This window comes from Mustela lutreola, chromosome 3 (genome assembly GCF_030435805.1).
Source record: "Mustela lutreola isolate mMusLut2 chromosome 3, mMusLut2.pri, whole genome shotgun sequence".
Lineage (NCBI taxonomy): Eukaryota > Metazoa > Chordata > Mammalia > Carnivora > Mustelidae > Mustela > Mustela lutreola.
In genome coordinates this window covers 196,368,901-196,394,625 of record NC_081292.1, presented here as the reverse complement: position 1 = coordinate 196,394,625, position 25,725 = coordinate 196,368,901, and the positions used below count along the sequence as shown (strand labels likewise).

General features: G+C 36.2%; 1 protein-coding gene across 34 annotated transcripts in view; it reads left to right on the top strand.

Annotated features, from left to right (window-relative positions):
- Positions 1 to 25,725, top strand: part of ABI2 (abl interactor 2) — a 118,606-nt gene that overhangs the window by 47,991 nt on the left and 44,890 nt on the right. For all 34 annotated transcript variants that reach the window (XM_059168352.1, XM_059168351.1, XM_059168349.1 and 31 more), the window contains exon 2: positions 18,234 to 18,401. In XM_059168352.1, coding sequence (XP_059024335.1) covers positions 18,234 to 18,401 — 168 coding nt within the window. The remainder of the gene's footprint in view (positions 1 to 18,233; positions 18,402 to 25,725) is intronic.

Genomic DNA, 25,725 nt, shown 5'->3' with positions numbered 1-25,725 from the left:
TTGGAGGGGTAAAAATGCTGACTTTTCTCCCCCTGGACAAAATAAGTAGACAGAGCAGAAGGAAGGTCACTGGAACTGGGCTATAAGAATCTTGCCGAAGAAAACGGACTGCCCTGGGGCGTTAGCAGTAACGGAAGGGGGCTATGTGATTTGTGCCTTCTAAGCTAAGTCACATCAGATTGCTGCAAAACAGTCATGTAAATCCTTGCACTTCTACTTTCATTGCTCATCGTGCTTTCTTCTACCTTGCTGCTCCTAATTCTGGAGACGTGAACTGTAAGCAGTATTGTGACGTGGGGAGGAAGACCAAAGGGAGTGCAAGGGCAGGTAGAGGAGTCAGGAAAGAACACACATTGCTCTCTCAGTCAGGTTTGTGTGGTTTTCAGTTTAGGCCTGAGTCGAGGAATTCGAATGAAAATTGAAGTTCTGATTTAGGTTGAAATGGTCTTTTTAATGTTTGAAAATGAAACTATTTTGATACTTGGAAACTACTAGAAAAGCGACAAAATTAGCTGATGACATAATCTAGGAGAGGAGACCCCAACATAGCATGGGTAGGAGGAACATTTTATTTATTTATTTATTTTTAAGATTTTATTTATTTATTTGACAGAGATCACGAGTAGGCAGAGAGGCGCGCAGAGAGGGGAGGAAGCAGGCTCCCTGCTGAGCAGAGAACCCAATGCAGGGCTCTATCCCAGGGCCCTGGGATCATGACCTGAGCTGAAGGCAGGAGCTTGACTCACTGAGCCACCCAGGCTCCCTGAGTATGAACATTTTAAATATATTTGGTACATACTGACAAATTGCTTTCCAGAAAGATTATACCTCAAATGCATTTTTTTTTTTAAGGATTTTACTTATTTATATGATGGACGGAGATCACCCAGGCACCCCATACCTCAAATACATTTTAACCAGTTGTGTGGATGATTATCTGTCTTGCTTTACCTTCACCAGACTTGATTGTTGTTTTTGAAATCTGCTCATTTATTTATTATTATTATTATTTTAAAGATTTTATTTATTTATTTATTTATTTAAGAGAGAGCACAAGCAGGAGGAGGGGCAGGGAGAGGGAGAAGCAGACTCCCCACTGAGCAGGGAGCCCGATTCGGGGCTCCATCCCATGAGATCATGACCTGAATTGAAGACGGATGTTTAACCCACTGAACCGTGCAGGCGCCCCTTTTTGCTAGTTAAAAGTTACAAAGAAATGTATATCTTTTAATTTACTTTGCTTCAGTTGCTGATATAGTAATAGCAAATATTATCAAGTTTTTGGTGGTTGGGAAGTATTTTTGTGTTTCACCTTATTTAGTTTTAAGTCTTCTGAGATAAATACTAATCTCATGTTTATTATAGAAGTGAGAAAACTGAGACTTCATGCATACGAATCACCTAGGCATCTTGTTAAAACAGATTCTATGTCAGAGATTCTAGGGTTTGGTCCAGGGTTCTGCATTTCTCCTAAGTGGGTTCTATATGATACTGTTGCTGCTCGTCAGTAGACTACCCTTTGAGAAACAGATGCTTGGAAAAGTTTAAAACCTTGCTTATGGTTAACATTGCTGGGAAATGGTGGAGCCCAAATATGTTTGAGCTTTAAGCATGAAGCTTTAAGCATGAAGCTGAGCTTTGCTAGTGAGGTTAAACATTTTTTTCTTGTTTTTGACTTATTTTAATTTTTTCATGAATTTTCTGATCTATTCCTTGCTCTACGTTTGTATTTTTCTAAATGGTTTTATGTCTTTATTGATTGTAGGTTTTTTTTTTAAAGTAGACTTTGTTTTTTAGACCAGTCTTAGATTTACTGAAAAATGAGAGTGTAGATTGTTCTCATATACCCCAACCCCGCCCCACTTTCCCCCAGCTGCCCCTATTATTAACACTCTAGTGTGGTACATGTGTTAAAACGGATGAGGCAATGTCTGTAATTGTTGTTAACTGAAGTTCATTAGGGTTCATGATTGCTGTTACATGTTCTGTGGGTTTTCACAAATCACAGTTTCATAAAGAACAGTGTCACTGCCCTAAATTTCCCTGTGTTCTACCTGTTGAATCTTCCTTCCTTCCCCACAAATGCCTAACGATCACTGATCTTTTTACTGTCTCCATGGTTTTACTTTTTCTAGAATGTCATATAGCTAGAATCATATAGCACGGAGCCTTTTCAGATTGGTTTCTTTCACTGAGCAATGTACATTTAGGGTTCCTCTATGCCTTTTTATGGTTTAAGAGCTCATTTCTTTGTATTGCTGAATAGTATTCCATTGAACGATATACCACAATTTGTTATCTGCATTCACCTATTATAGGGCATTTTTGTTGCTTCCAATTTATTATAATTGCCAAAACATCCTTGTGCAGGTTTTTGTATAAACCTGTTTTCAGCTCATCTGGATAAATACCAAGGAGCATGGTTACTGCATCATGTAGTAAAAGTATGTTTAGTTTTATAAGAAGCTGCCAAACCGCCTTCCATTCACCAGCACTAGAAGATCGTTCTTGTCCCACATCCTCTTCAGCATTTGGTGGTGTTAGTGTTTGGTATTTTAGCCATTCTAATAGGTGTGCAGTGGTGTCTCATTGTTTCAATTTGCAGTTTATTTCCACTTTGAAACTTCATTTTGTAATTTAAAACATTGTGTGATGTAATACTTTTGGAGATCATGATTGTCTTTTTGACCATTGCTTTCTTTATATTTAGCAGACTTTCTCCATCTAAAGATCAGATAACATAAAAGGGACTGTCATTTTTTGAGCTTTTCCATTGTGCCAAGCTCTGTGCTATGATTTTTGCATGCATGATCTCATTTAATTTTCCAGTGATAATTCTCTGTGATAATTCTGTCATATCCTCATCTGTCTCTTCTTATATCCAAAGCCTATCTTCCTGATTACCCTGCCTCATACTACAGAGATTGAAACCACTATACTAAATCTCCTCCATCTTTCCACCTTAAAAATCTGTAAACTTTACACCAGCAGCAACTTTCTCGTTTTTCTCTTCTGTTGAAATAACTGTCCTCCTCCTCTCAAAGACCAATTGCTCCATTTGAGCTCTTCCTCAAATATTTTACTTTAACTGTCATGCCTCTTCAACTGCTCCTGTCCCATTGGAACTTCTGTATCAGCCTGGAAACATGCTCTATCACTCCCATCTTCAACTGTTGTTTTCAACCCCGTGTTCTCTTCTAGCTGTGGTCCCCTTCTTTAATTCCCTATATGAACAGACATTGTTTGAAGACTTATCTACCTGTGCTTCCTTTATTCTTCTTTTAAAATTTTATTTATTTATTTTCCAGAGAGAGAGCACAAGCCGAGGGAGCGGCAGGGAGAGGGAGAAGCAGGCTTGCTGCTGAGCAAGGAGCTCGATCCCAGCGCCTTGACCGACTGAGGCGCACACGGGTCCTGCTTCCTTTATTCTTAACACTCATTCTGATCTGGTTTCTACAGTCCTATTAAACAAAATGTCTGTTTTTCAAATTCATTAAATGATTCCATATTGTTACAGCCATTCCCTGGGTGCTTTTCTGACTCATCTTTCTTGATTTCTCAGTAGCATTGACCTTGTCTTTCTTCCTTCTTGAAATAGTTTCTTCTCTTGGTTTCTATGGCTTTGCAGGCTCCAGTGTTCTACCTCATGTGTCATTTAGAGAGTCTTTACTTTCTCATTATCTAGTTTCTGAAGCTTGGGTTCTGAAGGATAGTTCCCAGGAATCTCTTCTTTTTGTACTCTACACCTCATTCATTTTCTCATTTTGTTTAACTAGTTTTTTGGCAGCTACTTTGTATTGCACACTGTTTCTAGCCATTGTTGGGGATACAGGAGTGCTCTGCATTTCCATGCTTTTATATACTGCATATTTTCCATTTTCTTCTAAATTTCTTGAAATCTGTCCCAAATAGCTTTCCACTCCCCTTTGATTTTATTAGAGACAACTCAGATTCAACATGATTCTAGTAATGCATAAGTGGGGACAGGCTTATGGATATATAGCCTGATATCATTAGAAAAGAGATTAGTGGTAAGTAGTAATCGTGGAGGTGAGATCTTACATGTAATTGTAAAATTCCTAGCTTTTGAGATAGCATAGGCTTCTGTGTCAATTTTAATTTGAGTTCTTTCTTATAGATGACATATGTACATGTGTAGTAAGCCGTTTGTGTCTACTTCAGCATTTTCTTATTGTATGTGGCTAAGTACAGTGCTAACACCATAATGGTAAAGCTTCACTAGGAAGTTAAAGTAGTTTTTGCTGATTTTATTATCAGAAATAGAAGAAATTAGTCTTTGTTGATAATGGGAAGTGTGTTCATGCTGGTGAGTTCATTGTTAGTAAACACCCTTTCCCTGTAGCTAATGAAAGACATTAGTACAATTGATTATACTTTGGAGTGGCATTGATCCAGAGGTCTGAAAATGACTTTGAAGGTTCCAATTTCAAAGTTTTCAAAAATTAGTAAAACCAAATGATATACCATGAATTCACAAACTTCATTCTTAGTTGATCCCATTATCATAACCTAAAGGATATGTGTTTAAAAATACATATATAGTACCCTTAAGAGATTATCATTCTATCGTCTTTTTGTTTAGTGGTTTTTATTGTGATAAATACACATATCATACAATTAACTGTTTTAACCATTTTTAAGTGTGCAAATCAGTGTTATTAAGTACAGTTACAGTATTGTACAACCATTACCACTTTCCATCTCCAGAACTTTTTCATTATCCCAAACAGAAAGTACCCATTAAACAATAGTTCTGCACTCTCCTCTCTCCTTAGTCCCTGGTACCTCTACTATAATTTATGTGGATGAATATGCCTGTTCTAGGTACTTTATATAAGTGGAATCATAGCATTGGTCTTTCATATCTTGTTTATTTCACTTAGTGTTGTATTTACAAGGTTCATCTGGTAGCATGTACCAGAATTTCATTTCTTTTTAGGTTTAATTATATCCCATTGTTTGTATCCACCAGATTTTATTTATTCATTCATCTGTGGAGGGACATTAGATTGTTTCTCTCTTTTCACTATTGTAAATAATGCTGCTCTGGACTTTGGTGTACAAGTGTCCTTTTCAATACCTGCTTCAAATCTTTTGTATATACCTGGAAGCGGGATTGCAGGATCATATAGTAATTAACCTGAGAAACTGCCAAACTGTTTTCAGCAGTTTCCACACCATTTTAATTAAATAATTAATTTTTTGTTTCCGCACCATTTTACATTTCTGCCAGCAGTGGATGGGGTTTCAGTTTCTTTGATTCCCTGCCAACATTTGTTATTGTCTGTTAATTTTTTTTTAAAGTAATAGCCATTTTAAATGAGTATGGAATAGTATCAGGTGGTTTTGATTTGCATTTTTCTAATGATGTGATGTTGAGCATGTTTTCATGTACTTTTTGTTCATTTGTATGTTTTTGGAGAAATCTCTATCAAGTGTTTTTACTCATTTTTTCATTGGGTTTCTTGTTTTTTTGTTGAATTGTAGGAGTTTGTTTGTTTTTTTTAAAGGTTTTATTTATTTGAGGAGAGGGGGAGAGCACAAGACAGGGTAGGGTCGGAGGGAGAAGCAGACTCCTGGCTGAGCAAGGAGCCCGATGTGGGACTGGATCCTGGGACTCTGGGATCATAGCCTGAGTCGAAGGCAGTTGCTTAGCCAACTAAGCCACCCAGGCTCCAGGAGTTCTTTATATATTCTTGCTGTTGATCCCTTATCAAATCTATGATTTGCAGATATTTTCACCCATTTGGTGAGGTGTCTTGATAGGGTCCTTTGCACAAAACTTTTTAATTTTGATGAAGTCCATTTTTTCTGCTTTATCTTTTGTTGCCTGTGCTTTTAATGTCATTTGTCACCTTTTAAATAAAATCTTTGTTTGCTTAGTATATGTTTCAAAAGAAAAAAGTTATTCTTCCATTACCGTACATTTTAAATGATGTAAATTTTCCCTTTTCCCCATTCTAGCCCTATGCTAGGTTTTTACATAATGCTCTGTTTTCTTTGTAGTCATTTATGGATTTTTAAAGAAGATATAATGAATAATATGTAACAATGCAGTAACAAGTATAAATATTACATAAACATTGACATTTTTAATGATGCATAATAGGTTTGCTTAATTTATTTTTGTATATATGGGCTGTTCCCCCTTTTCTTTTTTTTTTCTAACTAGAGGCTTATTTTTTAGTGCTATCCTAAGAATTTAGGAAAATATAACATCATAAAAATTTAGCACATTTGATCATAAGTATATACTAACAAGTTCAGTAATTAGCTTTCTTAGGAGTATTTGGCATCCTTGTTATGAATTCTCTTAATTCATCTGCCAAAACAAGATAATCACAAAGCAGATTTAAAACAGTTGTCAGTATGTTTTTTAAAACTTTTTTTCTTGTTAATTACTTGATAAAAATGGTGCTTTGATTTGTCATTCTTCCTTCCCCCATCATTTGTGTAGCTGAATCATTTTCCCATGTTCACATCTGTCTTGTGTTCTTATTTTGGTAAATTGTCCATGTTTATCTAATTATATTTTACTGTTTTTCACTATGAAATGTATGACTCATTCTAATTTGAATTCTGTGCTTTTTTTTTTTTTTTTTTTAAGGCTGTTTTCTCCATCCAGGAATCTGAAAGCAAGGCATGAATATATTCTTTCATATCATAAAAATTAATAGTTGAACAATTCTAAAGCATAATAAGTGTATTTTTCTAATGCTCTGCATGGTCCTTTGGCAGAAACTTTCCATTTGTATGTAATGATTGTCCTATATTTTAGATGTTATTATTGGAATTTCCATGAAATTTAGTGATGGGGTCTTTCAAATTTGGTTTAGTTATGAGATTTGTTGGTATACAGAATTGAAAGCTCAGTAAATAGATATTCTAAGAATATTCCCCTTAGCCGCATTATTGAGTCAGATACTTTGACTCTGCCATGACCTAACTAGATTGATTACATATGTGATCTATTTTTTGAAAAATTTATTTATTTATTTGGAGAGAGAGAGCAAAGGGAGAAGAGGGGAGGGGCAGAGGATGAGGGAGAGAAGTAGACTATGCACTTGTGAGAGCCTGACACAGGGCTGCATCCCATGACTTGGGAGATCATGACCTGAGCTGGAATCAAGAGTCGATGTTTGACTGAGCCACCCAGGTGTCCCCACATGTGTGATATTTTAATTTCTTAACAGGTTGATGAGAAGGAAATACCAGGACATTTCAGTCTTAAATTCCAGCACATTTCAGTCTTAATGCAGAAGAGGTAGTAAACTAATGATAGGTTAATAATACTGAAATACATGTTTTCTGAACCAAGGAATCTTTTTCATACCTCTTTGTCCTTGTTTAGGCTGTTTCCTCTGCTTGGAATAACTTTTCTCACCCCTGCTTAGCAGTACCAACTCCATTCTTGAGACTCTGTCTGGATGACCATCTATATCTTAGATGGTCCTACTTGGATCTCATTCATATTCTTGAACATTTTGCATTGATGTTTTCTGTATGCCTTTCTCTGTATTGGGATGAAAACTTTTAAAAAAGATTTTATTTGGGGGTGAAGGGAGAGAGAGAGAAAGCGAGAGAGTGAGTAGGAGGAAGAGCAGAGGGAGAGGGACAAGCAGATTCCATGCTGAGTGTGGAGCCTGTCATGGGGCTCAATCCCCTGACCCTGAGATCCTGACCTGAGTTGAAACCAAGAGTCAGATGTGTAACTGACTGAGCCACCTGGGTGCCCCAGGATTGAAAAATTCTTGAGTGCAGATTCATTCTGATATCCTTCTGCATAGTAGGATTTGTGTCGTGGAATATGTGTTCAGTGAATAAGAGTTTACTGAAACAAATTGATAGAATTAAATCATGGAGGGTCCGGAAGGAATTGTTTAGTTCTTTAGATGGGATAACATTTACCGAGAACTAAGTATCTATACTTTACCTAATCTGATCATAGTTACAGTCAGAACAAAAATAATTATATATTTTCTAGGTAGTATAATATACTGGACTGGACTAGACAAGAGATTCAGTACTTGGGAAGAGAAGGAAACAGACAGTGGATCTCAAGGGTGTTATCTGTAGAGAAGAATTCTCTCCTGCATGTTTGCACTCATGCTCATGCTCCCTAAATATTGTCATTCTCTTCCTGTTCTTCCCCATTGTCTGTACACTTTTATATCTGCCAAATCTGTGATTTTATTTAGTAGAAGTAGAAAGGAAAGGTAAATAATGGTAGGAACTTAGTGGTAATGATAGTACATTTTTGAGCTCCTCTAGAGGGTATAAAGTTTTTACTCTTTTTATCTCTGGGTATCAATCACAGAACACCAAATTGAGAAGTAACTTTAGGGGTGCCTGGGTGGCTCAGTGGGTTGAGCCTCTGCTTTCGGCTCAGTTCATGGTCCCAGGGTCCTGGGATGGAGCTCCACACTGGGCTCTCTGCTCAGCAGGGAGGCTACTTCCCCCTCTCCCTCTGCCCACCTCTCTCTGTCTACTTGTGATCTCTCTCTCTCTCTGTCAAATAAATAATTACAGTCTTTAAAAAAGAAAAAAGAAGTAAATTTAAATTTTCTTCTTAGGGGTATACAATAACCATGAATATCCTGGATGGTGCTAAACCTTCCGGAAATCCAGGAAATCTCCCTTATATCACTTCTTCTCTTATTCCACCTCTACTTCCATTGGGTGATAGAAGTAACCATGATTCTCTGGAACCTTAAGGTAGATACAGTTCAATAAATAATATGTAACTCCTGTGTGTAATGAGATATGAAGATACATAATGCATAGTACTTACTCTCAAAGGCTTACCAGTGTGGGAGTTTGTGTCAATGAAACATGGACATTATTATAAGATATATGCTGTAAATCTGATAAAATGCTGTGGGAATTCTCAAAAATGCTGAGTATCACAATGTGGGATGGTTTCCTTGAAGAGGTAGGGGTAGGTTGGTGAAGTTGATGGGTTACCGATGAAGTAAATAAGGAAAGGCACAACAAAGTTAAGAAATCATGATCTGTGTTTTGAGAACCATAAATCTCATTAAACTGTAATCTAAGGTCCTAGTAGGGTTGAATGGGAGATAAATTCTAGGCCATATTAAGGGAGACTAGAAATGATAGTAGAGGGATTTATATAAAAGTACATAGGAGATAGCTGTAGGGGCTTTGGAACTGATTTAGGAAGATGAATCTTCAGGACAATCTTCAGATTGTAAGATACCACAGCTGACCCGGGAACTAGCATAAGTAGTACTAGCAAGATATAAGGAGGGCCTGGAGTAGAATGTAGGCAGTAGAATTGAAAGAATGTAAGGCACAGTTAGAATATAAGTATCTTGGTAGCTGATAAGGTGTGGGATATAGAGAGTTGAGTAATGATGTTATGAACAGAATCAGGAAAAAGAGGTTTTGAGGAAGGTGATGAGTTAGCGATACCTTGGGCTTTTACAATATGCAAGATGAAATGCCATGTAAACAAAAATATGGGTTTGGGAGAGATGTTTACAGCTGGCTTTAGCTGTAAATAGATTTTAAAATTTGTGCTTGGAACTGATAGTTGAGGAAGTAATGAAGTTTCTCTTTAAGGAATGAAAGTACAGCAAGAAAAGTAGTTTGAAGACAGAATTTTTGGGAACATCTCAGTGTAGAAAGTAATTGGTATCATAAAGGGAAGTAAAGAGATAGCAAGGTTGGAAGGTTTAATCACTGCATAATATGGACCTGCCAGGAAGGTTGCTATTCTGTGTAAGAATCTGTCTTCATGGGACTATTTGTATTTACCAGAACATACATTATGTTTTTCTATAAACCTATGATGATTTTTTTCTTATCTAAGTGATATTTTTCTTTTTTCAGTAACTTAATCTCATTTAAGTAGGAATGTTAAATAGCTGGGTTGAAGTGTCATACTGCCTTTAGTGCATGACCTATAACCATAATATAATCAATAGTTAAATTTATAGCAAAAGTTGTATGTCACAGTATTTACTTATCAGACCTTGCTGCTTAGGAACTGCAAAACTACCTCTATTAAATTGCTGTTGACTTTCTTCTACATGAAATAAGATATTTTATCTTCTTTTGTCATTAATAGGCTTCTTGGTTAAAGATAAGGTAGAAATTTTTCAGCTTTACTGAAATAGTATCTATCTACATTTATTCCAGTCTACATTGAACACTTTATGGCCGGGGGTCTCAAACTTAGTAGATATGCTGCTGAAGTGAGTACAAAAATCTCAGCTCTTGTTATACCAGGTTCTTATAAAACCGTAATATCCTTGGCTTAATTTTTCCATAGTGTAGATGTGTAGAAACCTCCGTCCTTTAAAACTTCGTTTTGAATATAGAAATACCAAGAATAAACCTTTGAGCCCAAAATAACTGTTTTAGTAAGCATACAGATATAAAATACATTTCAGAAACATTTAAAAAAATTGTTCTGGAACCTTGTATGCCTTAAAAATATTTCTTAGCGTTGACTAGGACAGAACTCTTAATTTTCTATACTTTTGTATTAATGCATGTGTAACAGTTTAAAAAAAAAAACAGTAGCTTTATTTTTTTCTGAAAAGGCAAGTAATACTTCCCTGAAGTTAAAAAAAAATGGACCATATTAAAAATCTTTATTAAAAGATCTAAATAAATTGTATTGTCAATATTCAGAGAAAATTTACTATAACATTGTGGGACTTATTTTTTTCTGACTTTTTTCTTGTGCTCATATTTACTTACACATAGGTACCTACCGAAGTAGGATGATTATGTTCAAGTTGCTTTGTAACCAGCCCTTTTGCATTTAATTATTTTGTAGGTGTATTTCCATTTCAGTAATACACAGCATTATTTTCATTTACTATATAAATGTATCATATAAATGTATTGTTTATCAGTCTTGTGTTTTTTCTCTTTTGCCATTCACTGTGTCAGTGAACACCCTTGTCTGTGCCTTCTTTCATATTTGATTATTTTTCTAAGATAGATTTAGAACTACAAATTTAGTGGAGTTTATATACACTTAGACCAAAATAGTGAAACCTTTGGAATAGAGGTACGTTTTTAGGGTAAGTTATGGCCTGATGAAGGTGGAAAATATTGGTTCATAGTGTCAGACTCAGGTGTGTCAGCTTACTGTTAGTTGATCATGTGCTAAAGTGGTTCTAGAATGACTATATTGATGGATTGAGGAGTAGCTATGTATTTGAAAATGAATGTTCTTAATATTCAAATTGAGTGATGGAGGATCCGATAGAGAAGATGGTGACTATGGCTTTGCTCTCAAATATGCCCATTGGAAATAGGTTGGGGTAGAATTAATGGCTAAGTAAAAATTATGGGTTTCTGAATAAGTTCTGATTCCATTGTTATAATCTCATGATTTAGAAGCCAAGACAGAATAAGCTTTTTACAGATTAAAAAGAAAAAATATAGATGGTTGTTAATATAGAGAGTTGTATATATATAGGGTGTTTATCCCATGAAAAAAATTAACTCATGTCCCCATTGTGAGCTAGTTTTGATTATTAGTGCAAAGTAATAATGATGTGAAAGTTTCCTGACATTGGTATTTGAAGATTAATAGGAAATAGAGTTATTTTTACACACTTACTTAAGACTTGGCTTTAGATGGTTCACCTTATTAAAAATATACAGGTAATCTGTGGGGATTATTTTTCTGAATCAGCTGTGTATTTATATTAATTCCGTTTTCTTTTCTTGCTTAAAGATCTGTCTAGGTATTTGACATAATTGCCATTGTTTTCAGCCTGCCATTTTCCTCATACCATCTATCATAGTCTTCTTTTTTTCTTAAAGCAAGTTGAATTTTTTTTTTTTTTTTTTTTTTTAAAGATTTTATTTATTTGATAGAGAGAAATCACAAGTAGACGGAGAGGCAGACAGAGAGAGAGAGGGGAAGCAGGCTCCCTGCTGAGCAGAGAGCCCGACGCGGGACTCGACCCCAGGACCCTGAGATCATGACCTGAGCCGAAGGCAGCGGCTTAACCCACTGAGCCACCCAGGCGCCCCGAGTTGAATTTTTTTTTAAAGATTTTTATTTATTTGACAGGGAGAGAGACAGCAAGAGAGGGAAGGAACATAAGCGGAGGGAGTAGGAGAGGGAGAGGCAGGCTTCCCTGGGAGCAGGGAGCCCCATGTGGGACTCGATCTCAGGACCCTCGGATCATGACCTGAGCTGAAGGCTGATGCTTAACAACTAAGCCACCCAGACGCCCCTATCATATTATTCTTATTTCACTGTACTTCGTTTTTATTCATCTTGTTTAATTCACTTTAGTAATTTATGTGAATTTTCTCCTATAATAGATCCTTGAGAGCAGATACAATGTTTTAAAATTCCTCAGCTCTGAGCAGAGTGTCTTATATATAGGGTAAATATGTTGGATTGAACGTTTTTTTTTTTTTTTTTTTTTGGTCAACAGCGGCCACACAGCTCTCCTTCATTGTAGCATTCATATTCAGCATTTATTTCTATAGGTCATTTTTTGTTATTTTTGTTTCACAGTTTATGAGAACCAGATTTTTGCCTCTTCTATTTAAAGATTTATTTATTTATATGAGAGGGATAAAGAGAGCGTTTGAAAGCAGGAGAGCCTGAGTTGCGGGGAGGGCCAGAGGGAGAGACTCTTCAAGCAGACTCCCTGCGGAGTGCGGAGCCCGACAGTGGGCTCCGTCTTACGAGCCCATGAGATCATGAGCTGAGCAGGGACCAGAAGCTGCACGCCCTACTGACTGAAGCACCTGGGTGCCCCAAGATTTTTGCCTCTTCTATTAATGAAAATAGTTGCTAACTTGTCTGTGAATTTTGTGTAAGAATGAGTATCACAGATTAATGAATTATTTCTACTTCATGGAATGTAATCTTAACTCTGTGGGACCAAGAAAAAAGTATTCATCTCCCTTACTCTACATGTGGTCTGGAGCTATTACCTTAATGTTTACAGGACTGTATTTGCATCCTTTTTTTACATTTACATATGAATTGACATAGTAATTTTTTTTTTTTTAAGATTTTAACCATTTTAGTGATAGCACAGGCTGTGGGGAGGAACAGAGGAAGAGGGAGAGAACATTCTAAGCTGGCTCCATGCCCAGAGGTGGTGCTTGGTACAGGGCTGCATCTCAGGATCTGGAGTTCATGACCTGAGCTGAAATTAAGAGTTGGGCATTTAACTGACTGAGCCACCCAGGCACCCCCAAACTGACATCATAATTCTTAGGCTTGAGTAAAGGACAAGTCTATTTATTTATGGACAGACCTCCCCCACCTTTTTAAAAAGATTTATTTATTTGAGAGAGAGCTTGGTGAGGGAGGAGAGGCCAGGGAAGAGGGAGAGGGACTCTCAAGCAGACTTTACAACAAGAGTGCAGCGCGAGAGGCTCTATTCCACGACCCTGAGATATGACCTCAGTGGAAACCAAGAGTTGGAGACTCAACTGACTGAGCAACTTAGGCATCCCAAGGACAGACCCTTTTATATGGAGAGAAAGAAATCTGACTTCTTGTGTTAACTTATTTTGAAAAATACATTTAATTTTTATGCTAATGTTATTTAATGATCAAACATAAAATTAGATATAAACCACTTAAAATTGTAGCTCTCTTGTAACAATTATAAATATGTAGCAGATTTATAAACAAAGAAAACTACTAAATGAATAAAAATAAGTCAGAAACAGTAATGTCCTGGGTGATACTTTGCAAAAACTCCATTGTCCTTGAAATTTAAATATGGTGGTAGGTTTACTGGTTGTTTTGATTATGATGAACTTGCCCTATGGTGGTTTCTTGGGATGAATTACATCTTCAAATTCTTTAAGCAATTGCAGACTCTATAAAAAAAAACTTTTGGGGCACCTGGGTGGCTCAGGAGTTAAGCGTCTGCCTTTGGCTCAGGTCATGATTCCAGGGTCCTGGGATCGAGCCCTGCATCAGGCTCCCTGTTTAGCGGGAAGCCTGCTCTCTCTCCCCCACACCCCCTGCTTATGTTCTCTCTCTCACTGTGTCTCTCTCTGTCAAATAAATAACAATCTAAAAAAACCCAAAACACTTTAATTTGTACAGCAAGTGTAATGTTTATTTGGTCATCATTTGGTGTGAGTGCATTATGTATATATTAAGTTTGCCTCTTTTATCTCATTAATTCGCTTTATAATTACAGTAGGATAACTTGCACCTAACATAATTAAATCTCAAAGCAGTGCTAAATTTGCTTTTTTTCTTAGTTATTTGGTAATTTATATTATGTAATGTTAATGTGTGAATTTTAAAATTTTGTAAATAGATTATTATGAAAATTAAAACACTATAAAAATTTATTAAAGAGAATATCCATGAACTTCCATTAGGGAATGAGTGATTTAGTATCACTCATGATTCTTGAAAAGATACAGTCTGATACATTAAAAATCCTACAATCTGTGGCTCTTGTTTGAATGATCTTTTTAGGCATAGTGTGAAAAATTTTGGCAAACGTTAGCTAGAATAGAAGAGTTCAAATTTTGTTATATTTATAGGGTATCCTTGTTAAATTCTTAAAAATAAATTTCAGTTTATGGTGTAATTTATAAGCATAATTCTAATTTTAAGTAAATATTGTAAGTTTAATGACAGTATAATCTTTACATTTTTAAATAAAGTTTATTTTTAATTTTAGGGGCTCTTGGGCGGCTCATTTAGTTAAGCATCTAATTTCAGCTCAGGTCATGATCTTAGGGTTCTGGAATCAAGCCCTGTGTCCAGCTCCATACTCAGCAGGGCGTCTGCTTCTCTCTCTCCCTCTCCCTCTTCCCCTCCCTCTGCTCTTGTGCTTGCTTGCTTGCTTGCTCTCTCTCAAATAAATAAATCATAAGAAATAAGTTTTAGGGGTGCCTGGGTGGCTCACTTGGTTAAGCAACTGTCTTTGGCTCATGTCGTGATCCTGGGGTCCTGGGATTGAGTCCCACATTGGGCTCCCTGATTGGCAGAGAGTCTGCTTCTCCCGCTGACCTCTCTCCTCTCATGCTTTCTTTCTCTCTCTCTCTCAAATAAATAAATAAAATCTTTAAAAAATAATACGTTTTTAATTTATTTCTAGTATAGTTAACATGTAGTGTTCTATTAGTTTCAGGTGTGCTGTGTAGAGATTCAGCAATTCTATCTCTACAACGCTCAGTGCTCATCGTAAGAGCACTCTTAATCCCCCTCGCCTATTTCACCATCCCCCAGCCCGCCTCCACGAGGTAGGCATCAGTTCATTCTCTATAGTTAAGTGTCTGTTTCAATTTATACATCTTTTGTTTGCATCAACATTTGTGAAATTTGACATAGATATGCCTGTCTTGAAAGTAGCTGATAACAGAAACCTGGAATGTATGTTTGTATGTTTGCTTTTTTTTTTTTTTTTAAAGATTTTATTTATTTATTTGACAGAGAGAGATTATGTTTTTAATGTCAAATTCCACTTGTTCACTGCTGGAAAGCAATTGACTTTTGTCTGTTAACCTTGTATCCTGCCATCTTCTTGTAATCTCTTATTAGGTTCTCAGTTCTTTTGGATTTCTATAGTGATCATATCACCTGTGTCCTCTCCTCTCAAGGGTTCCAGGAATATATTTTTTTCTTTTAATACATTAGAAACTGTATAGTCTTATTAAATAAAATATATTAAGTTCACACATAGTCCTAATAAAGCACTTCAGAATCCACTATGTGCTCCCTGGTCAAAAGACAGATTATAAGCAATCAGGAAGCATTCTTGTTCTTCTCCTGTAATGACCAGAGAGTTGTGCTTTCTTTGGTTTTCTAGACTGAGGTGAATTATTTAGTAAATGTGGATGTAAAATAAATGTATACTCTTTTAGGAAAGAGTTAGCTATACTTTGATATCTGAAGTTTTTTGTTTGTTTGTTTCAATCTCATCAGCTGATATTCATGACTTCTATATATTCATGACTTTGTGACATAATTGCCATTAGGAAGATACATCAGGATTTTAATGGATTGCCAACTTTTTTCCTAAAGATTGATATATTTATAGCAATATGTTTATAAAATTCAGAGTGTTCCTTTGTGTTACTTCAATGATGCCCTGAATACATACTTTATGTTGATTTATATCAGTGTTATGTCAGCCACAAACAGCATCTCTATTTAGGTTTTCTTCATACATTTTACATTTCAGTGTCCTCAATCTTCCAAAGAAAAGTAGATACACACAAGGCCTATTTAAAAAGAGTCTTTCATATCTTTGATGAAGATCAATCAGCTCCATGATTTCACACATAGACTAGGAGCAGAAGTGGAGCATGAAGTGGTAATATTTGCTTTTCAGAAAATCTCAGATACCATGAATATAAAAAAGGGTGCATTGGAAATAATTATATCTACCCAAATATCTGTCCTCTTGATCCTTTGAAGAAGTATATTGTCAAATAAATTGTTTCAGTTCTGAATTATTCTCTATAGTGAATACTCTGATAGAGTATTATCTGAAAAGTATTAATGACTTGCTGCTTTTACTATGAATTCAAGAAAAGTCGTTGATTTTTTTGTTGTGTTGAGCTTTTCACTTGTTAGGATGGAATGCTGACTTCTAAGCTCCTTAAATGTACAATCAGAATCTAGAAGTCTTTATAGTTTTCTAAGAAGTATTTATCTGCAGCCAAATTTGGCTTCAACTCTGTTGTTAATTCAAGTATTGAGGAGAGGGAAATTACTAAGGATTAGAAAAGAATAGCAAAAAAAGGTAATATAGTTATCCTTAACTCTTTGCACGTTACACTGGGTATCGTTTGATTATTTTGTTGACTGCTGCTTCTTCAAAAGAATTTTGCTCTCCCTGGAAAAACATATATGGGGTTGTTAATTTTGATTCCTCTATTGTATAGGAGAGAAGAGTGGAACATGGTGGACTTCGAGCAGTTAATGACCACTCAAAGAAATAATGACAGTTGTTACATAGAAGGATTTGTAGTTTTAGAAAGTGGTTTTAGATTCATTTTCTTATTTGGTGTTCACACTACTTAGAATGGTTGATATGGAGGTTTATTTTTTCTGCTTTGTAACTGAGGAAATTGAGAAACTGTTACTCTTGTCCAAGCTGGTATATTGTAGTAAATAGTAGAGCCTACATGAAAATAAAAGATTTCTGGTTTAGAGGCTTGTGTGCTTTCTACTGAACCACAGTATTTATCCAGAACTAGGACAATAAGATAGTGTCCTGTATTTAGCGGCATAGAATATATATCTTTACCATTGTTTTGCCTTGTCTACGGCCATACCACCCTGAACACGCCCGATCTTGTCTGATCTCGGAAGCTAAGCAGGGTCGGGCCTGGTTAGTACTTGGATGGGAGACCATTGTTTTGCCTTGGGACCTTGGAAATGATGAATTAACCACTTTTTACCGTGCACTCTGTTTTGATACTTAGCAATTTATGTCTTACAGAGTTGTGACACTTAAAATGCTTGAGAAGAAAGATTTCTTTGATTATTTTATTTTTAAAAAATGATTTATTTTATTTATTAGCATTGGAGAAGAGGGTTGAGGTGGGGAGAGAGAGGATCTCAAGTAGACTGTGCACTGAGTATGGTGCCCAATGTGGGGCTTGACCCCATGACCCTGAGACCATGATCCAAGACAAAATCAAGAGTAGGATGCACAACTGCCTGAGCCACCCTGGCGCCCCTTTAATTATTTTTATTTTAATTTCTCATTATTTACAGCATTTTACCCATTTTGTTTACTTTGTTATTTTTACTTTCATTATCATAATTGTTTTGTCATTATGATTACCTTAGTGAGATATTACATTATAGACCCATTTCATATTTAGAGGGGAAGGAAAGAACAAATTCAGGAAAGTAGGAAAATGGATGCCAGAATTTATATATTCAAATCAGTGCTACCTTTCCAAACAGTTATCTTGAGAAGCTATATACTGCTGCCATTGCTCAAAATATCCAGTGGATCTCATTTTTAAAATAATGAGTATAGAATTTTATTTGCATCTATACAAAGAGGTACATATTTAACATGAAAATGTTAGTCAACTCATTCAGTACTTGTTGGGTTTACATGATAATGATAATCAACATTCAGAACCTTTTAAACTAGGGTGTATAGATTTGGAAATAATGGTTTTGATGAGTATTTTTGTAGAGTAGATTGATAGAGTGGATTATCTTTAAATTAATGATCTTTTTTTCTCCCCCTTAGTCAGCAGATAAGCAGCGAGCTCTAGAAGAAACCAAAGCCTACACCACCCAGTCCTTAGCAAGTGTTGCCTATTTGATAAATACCTTGGCCAACAATGTCCTACAGATGCTGGATATTCAGGCATCCCAGCTGCGAAGGATGGAATCTTCAATCAATCATATTTCGCAAGTGAGACAACACTGTTTTTCTATTTTGCCTATGAGGAACACTTGTTAAACATAAGCTATCTGTATCATGCTGACAGCCTTTACTATGTGATTTACTCACACATATGATTTGGAAAATACAAATTCAGTATCAGGTTGTTTTTTGTTCTTTTTGTTGAGTGATTATCTTCTCTGTGATTTTGACAGGGAAGAAGATTTTAATGGTTTCTATTAAAATTCAGTAGTCATAGGAAAATAATCAGCATTGAGGTAAAAATGTGTCTGGTTTCTTCCAACTTTTACCAGATTTCATGTTTCTTTATCTTTCTTAAAAGATATTAACATGATAGCCTTATCACTTCTTTAATTTTTCTCTTGGTAGGATTTTTGTGCTCACTTCGGCAGCACATATGCTCCTGGTAGGATTTTTGTTTACCAGGATGGTACCATACCTACATAATGGACATATTAACCTAAATGAACTTATGAAATTATCCTTATATAAAACTTAAAAAAATTAATGTTATACTTTTTCCATTTTAAAATCTGTTCTCATAATATATAGAAACAATAAAATGGAAAAAAAACCCACCTTTTTCTACTGTTCAAACTTTTCACCTTTACTACTTTGCTTTACTTTGTTCCAATACTTTTTTCTTATAAATAGTTTTTAAAATGTAGGTGTGATTGTATTATGTATAGAATTTTGGATTTTACCCTTTTAACTTACTGTGGTAACAGACATCCTCCCATGACGTTATGAGCTCTTCATAAACATGTTCAATGGCTGCATAATGTTGCATGTATGTGTCATTACTTTCATATCCATTTTAGTATTTTGGAGCCATTTAAATACTTCACTGAGAAGCGAGTTTGTAATTGCAAAATGAATTTAAAAAAAAAAACATTAAAAAGATAAAGGTTTTGATCTGCCTGCTTCTCTTTGATGAGATCTTTGGAACTTTCCTAGTTCAGCACTGTCCTTTGAGTGACTTGATGTAGTATTCTTTTTTTTTGAAGATTATTTATTTTTTTATTTGTCACAGAGAGAGAGTACAAACAGGGGGAGTGGTAGGCAGAGGGAGAAGCAGGCTTCCTGCTGAGCAAAGAGCCACATGTGGGGACTCTATCCCAGGACCCTGGGATCATGACCTGAGCTGAAGGCAGATGCTTAACTGACTGAGCCATCCAGGTGTCCGTTGATGTAGTATTTGACACTCTTTTATAACTAAATGATTAGAACTCTTCTGGAATAACAAGTTTTAAGATGTCCTTTATAAAAAAAGACATTATATTTTCTTTTTGTTCATCTTAAGAGTTCAGGACTCTTCTGAAATTGACTAATAATTTTTCAAAGTCTGAAACTTAACTTGTATAATTAAATAAAATACATTCGAGAAAATCAAATCAGATACAGGAGTACTCATATTATTGCTGTTACTTGAAAGTTCCATCAGACTAATTTAGAGGGATTAGTTGTTATTTAATACTAAATTTAATCTTAAATATGAATTTACTACTGTAACATTTTCTTTATATTCCGTATAACCTTTTATTTATTTATTTTTTTAAGATTTTATTTATTTATTTTAGATTTTATTTATTTGACAGAGAGTGAGAGAGCACAAGCAGGGGTAGTGCCAGGCAGAGAGAGAAGCAGGCTCCCTGCTGAGCAAGGAACCAGATGGGGTGCTTGATTCTAGGCCCCTGCGATCATGACCTGAGCCAAAGGCAGCCACTTAACCCACTGAGCCACCCAGGAACCCCTAAACACTTTTTTTTTTTTTAAAGATTTTATTTATTTGAGAAAGAGAGAGGGAGAGAAAGCATGGGAGTGGGGTCAGAGGGAGAAGCAGACTCCCGGCTGAGCAGAGAGCCTGATGTGGGGCTCAATCCCAGGATCCTGAAGCTGAAGGCAGATGCTTAACAGCCTGAGTCACCCAGGTGCCCCTAAACTTTTTCCTTTTTAAATAGGCTCCTTGCCCAGTGTGGATCTCAGTGCAGGGCTTTGAACTCATGAACCTGATCAAGACCTGAGCTGAGATCACGAGTTAGAGGTTTAATTGACTGAGCCACCCAGATGCCACCCACGTATAAACTTCTGTAAACTATAATTTGCTGCTTGTTGTATTACTGTGTTTCTTCAAGTAAAAAACAAAACCCCAAAAGAATTGATGAGGTTTTTGTTTTTGTTGTTTTGTTTTTTTTGAATTGGTGAGTTTTAATGAATGAGATGTACATTTTATTATGAAGAGACCCCTTGGAGGAAACAATGATGATGAAATAGATGAACTTAGATTTCTATAGGAGGAATGTTGACAAATGGCTAATCTGATAGAGAATTTTGAAGTTTGAAAGTCTTAAAATTTTTGTGTGTTTGAAGTCTTAGCAAAGGACCTAAAAAAGAAAGAAGAGAAGTGTGAATACAGAAGAAAAATTAATATATTAGAGTTCCTAAAGAGGATGAACAGCTTGTTATTAGTTTGTAAGAGAAAATAGGAGTGATTGTGAAGGTAGTAGATAGTAAGCAAATGACAGTGAAAGATAATCATCTATTTTTTTATGTAATCTCCATATGCAGTGTGTGGCATGATCCAACTCATGACCCAGAGGTCAAGAGTCGGATGCTCTCCTGACTGAGCCGTCCAGGCTCCCCAATAATCATCTGTTTTTTGATAATTCTATACTACTTTGGTAGAGAAAGTAGCAGTCTTGAGGAGAAAGGTGAGTAAGTCTACCTTAAGTTGTAATTACTATGTACTCATTAATGAAAGCATTTTTATTTTTGAGTAGCACATAAATCTACATATAATTAGTAGGTCTAATTAGTATGGTCTTTTAAAATATTTTAATGGAATAAGTGAAAAATGGGAAGGATAAGTGGATAGAGATTTAGAAGATCAGAAATAATAACAGGGGCCTGAGTCAGAGCCCTGAATATGTTGAATCTTCTTTTTTACAATTATTTATTTATTTATTTATTTATATTTTTATTTGTTTTGAATCATCTTCATTTGGAGTTGAACAATCCCTGGACGGGTGAGGTTATCTGCAGCTGTCCAACACCTGTTAAGTCTATACAAAATAGTATGTTGAGTGAGAGGTTGAATAAGAGAAATGGGGGGATGGAGGCTATATCTAAGAAATCAGTAAATTTTTAAAAAATTATCTATTTTTTATTATTTGCTTTAAGGATTGAAATATTTTTCAGCTATGTTTAATGTACAGGTAGAGTCCTTTGTTTTAAAAATTAAATGAGGGGCGCCTGGGTGGCTCAGTGGGTTAAGCCTCTGCCTTCTGCTTAGGTCATCATTTCAGGGTCCTGGGATCGAGCTCTGTGCCCGGCTCTCTGCTTAGCGGGGAGCCTGCTTCCCCCCTTTCTCTCTGCCTGCCTCTCTGCCTACTTGTGGTCTTTCTCTCTCTCGGTTAAATAAATAAATAAAATCTTTTTTAAAAAGTCAAATGAATTTGAATTGAAAAATTATTTTATAGTATGTGAAAACGTTTTCTGTTTACAAAGCAAATACCCAGTAAATACTCTAAGTACAAGGATTGGCAAGCTTTTCTGTGAAGTGCCAGATAGTCAATGTTTTAGGTTTTGTGGGCCAAATATGTGGTATCAGTCTCATATTCTCTCTGTGTGTATTTTTTTTTAAAGATTTTATTTATTTATGTGACTAAGACTGCGAGAGAGGGAACACAAGGATGGGGAGTGGGAGAGGGAGAAGCAGGCCTCCCGCCAAGCAGGTAGCCTGATGCGGGGCTCGATCCCAGGACCCTGGGGTCATGACCTGAGCTGAAGGCAGCTGTTTAACAACTGCACCATGCAGGCGCCCTGTGTGTATGTTTTTAAACAACTATTTAAAAATGTAAAAAACTATTTTAGCTGGTGATATAAAAGCAGTCAGGGCAGATTTGGCATGTAAGCTGTAGCTTGCAAGCCCATGTTCTAAAATACTGTTTTTTCCCCCAAATGTTTGATACTTACATTTTTTATTATTCTTATGCTTTATTAAAAATATTATGTTTTTAGAGGGAGTCAGGAAATTCTTACAATATCTTGAGACTAGATTTTTTTTTTTTTAATTTGAGCAAAAATATTAGGTTTTGAGAATTTGGAGAGTAGATTTGGAGAGAAGCAAAGAAAAGGAGGTTCAGTCAAGTCAAAGACAAGATTACATGTTTATTGGATTGATTCTAGTGTCAGGAGTTATTCTGTAAGGGTTGTCTTGGTAGGCTGGTTGACAACTAGGAGATAGCAGATCTCTGAGGTATTTGATTTCTTTCCTTATTAGTATCTTTTTCCTGTCTCCTGGGTAAGAACTTTCTCACTTTTTAGCCTTCTGTGCTCTAGCTCTTTTTTCCATAGCTTTGGGAATGGGGAGAGTCAGGGATCGAGGTTTTATTTTGGTTCTTCTGCTGACTTGCCTGACATTTGACCAACTTGAACTTCAGTTTTCTCATCTGTAAAATGGTAGGACTGATTAGATGATTTCTGAGCTATCTTCCATTTTGAATTCTTTTTTCTTTTGAGATTCTCACAAATGAATTTTTTTTCTTTCTGTTCTGCCGACTTTGCTGTGTACCTCAATCTGTGCCCCTCTGACCTCAACCGTCTATTACTCTGATGTAACAATTATTTTCTAAATTATTCTGAATTAGAATCTGAGGATGGGAATTCCATTGACTCTACCAATTATGTATCCTGAAGATGTGTTAGGAACATACATAGTTGTGTTGTTTTCAACACAACAGAGTAATAACTCCTTCTCTAAATATCAAACAGGATAGAATATAACTATTTAGTGTCAGACTTTTTTGTAGTAAATGGATAATATAGCATTAAGTAGTATAGTAATTTATACCACACTCACCATCAGAAGTATTAGGATAGGTTCTTGATGTGGACTACCTTAGGTATTTTAAGGATGGCAATTTTATTATTTTTATTATTAATTTTTAAGTAATCTCTTACACCCATTGTGGGGGTCGCACTTAGAATCCTGAGATCATGCTCCACTGAGTGAGCCAGCCAGCTGCCCCAGGAATGGCAGATTTTTTTTTAAAGATGTATTTTTTTTTACTTTTATTATTATTATTATTATTATTATTTTTAAAGATTTTATCTGTTTGACAGAGATCACAAGTAGGTAGAGAGAGAGAAGGGGAAGCAGGCTCCCCACTGAGAGAGCCCAGTGTGGGGCTCGATCCCAGGACCTGAGCTGAAGGCAGACACTTAACTGACTGAGCCACCCAGGCACCCCCAAAATTCAATTTTAAATTAAGGAAATTATACTAAAGTTTATCAATATGTAATTATGCATAAAAAATAGGATTTATACAGTTCTTAAATTAACTTTTTTTTAAAAGATTTTATTTATTTATTTGGCAGACATACAGAGATCACAAGTAGGCAGAGAGGCAGGCAGAGAGAGAGGAGGAAGTAGGCTCCCTGCTGAGCAGAGAACCCAATGTGGGGCTCAATCCCAGGACCCTGGGATCATGACCCGGGCTGAAGGCAGAGGCTTTAACCCACTGAGCCACCCAGGCACCCCTTAAATTAACTTCTTTTTATTTTATTTTATTTTTTTAAAAGATTATTTATTTATTTATTTGACAGAGAACACAAGTAGGCAGAGAGGCAGGCAGAGAGAGAGAGAGAGAAGCAGGCTCTGCACTGAGCAGAGAGCCCGATGCGGGGCTCGATCCAAGGACCCTAGGATCATGACCTGGGCCGAAGACAGAGGCTTTAACCCGCTGAGCCACCCAGGCGCACCTAAATTAACTTCTTATGTATAGTTTATATCATTTTATTAAAAAATGAATAACTGAAAATTATCATTTAGTAGTAACTAATTTGTTTTATGGGACATGAATAATTTAAAGCATATTTGTCATTTAAATAATTAAATACTTATTTGAAACAGTAACTTACTAATAAAAAATGGAAACATTTGAAAACACTCAACTTAGTTGAGTTAATCCACTGTAGTTGTTTGCAGATATTTTCCTACACTGATGGTCTGTGGTCTGAGGTACTGGTACAGTACAGTCACCTCTCGATTATCTGTGTTAATGGGACACAACAGTGCATGGATAATCCTAAAACAAAGTACTTGATAGAGTACCTTCTCGATATCTGTTGTGGTCTGTATGTGTTTGGATCCATGAAGGAGATGTGAGAATGGGTCTCAGGCTTCCAAGGAGCTGGGAGCCAGTATGACCATCTCAAGGTGTTAAGAGGTGTTTTCGAGGCCTTGGGTTTAGTTAGCACTGCAGAGCTGAGATGCCACGGGGAGGCCCGCAGCATGTGAAATCAGACCCGGCAGTTGGAATGAGTAGGATAGAGACACACATTAATAAGGATCTTTCAGTAAGAATAGTCCACACAGTTGCAGTGATATTACTTGGTGTGTTTTTGGTTAACAGGTAGCAAAAAACAATAGTGTTTCTTAGAAGTGTACTTGCATTAGTTTTGGTCATCTTTGTGTGTTAAACACATATTTTACTTACCACATGTAAGAGCTGTTACTGAGATCTCTACTAAGTAAGAATAAATTTATTGTCATGTAGCTAGTTATTTCAGAAATCCAGGACAAATTTGGAATACTTTTTTCTTACTATTAAAATTCTTCCTAAATATCAGTGTTGAACTAGTTCTTCCAAAATTTAACTTTAATGCATTCTAGCTTAGTAATGTCAAAGAATATTATGAAGGCAAATGCAGTGGTGATTAGTGAAAGCTATGAATTTGATTTAGGAAAAACAGAGAAGCCATATTTTTAATTAAAAACATCATAGGAGGGACGCCTGGGTGGCTCTGTTGGTTGGACGACTGTCTTCGGCTCAGGTCATGATCCCAGAATCTCGGGATCGAGTCCCGCATCAGGCTCCCAGCTCCATGGGGAGTCTGCTTCTCCCTCTGATCTTCTCCTCGATCATGCTCTCTCTCACTGTCTCTCTCTCAAATAAATAAATAAAATCTTTTAAAAAAAATAAAAATAAAAACATCATAGGAGCTTTACAAAAATTCTTTTTTTTTTTTTTAATATTTTATTTATTTATTTAACAGAGAGAGAGAGACAGAGAGACCACAATGAGGCAGAGAGGCAGGCAGAGAGGCAGGCAGAGAGAGGAGGAAGCAGGCCGCCTGCTGAGCAGAGAGCCCGATGCAGGGCTCGATCCCAGGACCCTGAGACCATGACTTGAGTCGAAGGCAGAGGCCCAACCCACTGAGCCACCCAGGTGCCCCCCAAAATTCTTTTAATACTTGCAGTTGGCTGTGAGTTGATGAGTGCTGAAGCTGGATGGTAGGTATATATATAGAGAGAGGGGTGTTCATTCTG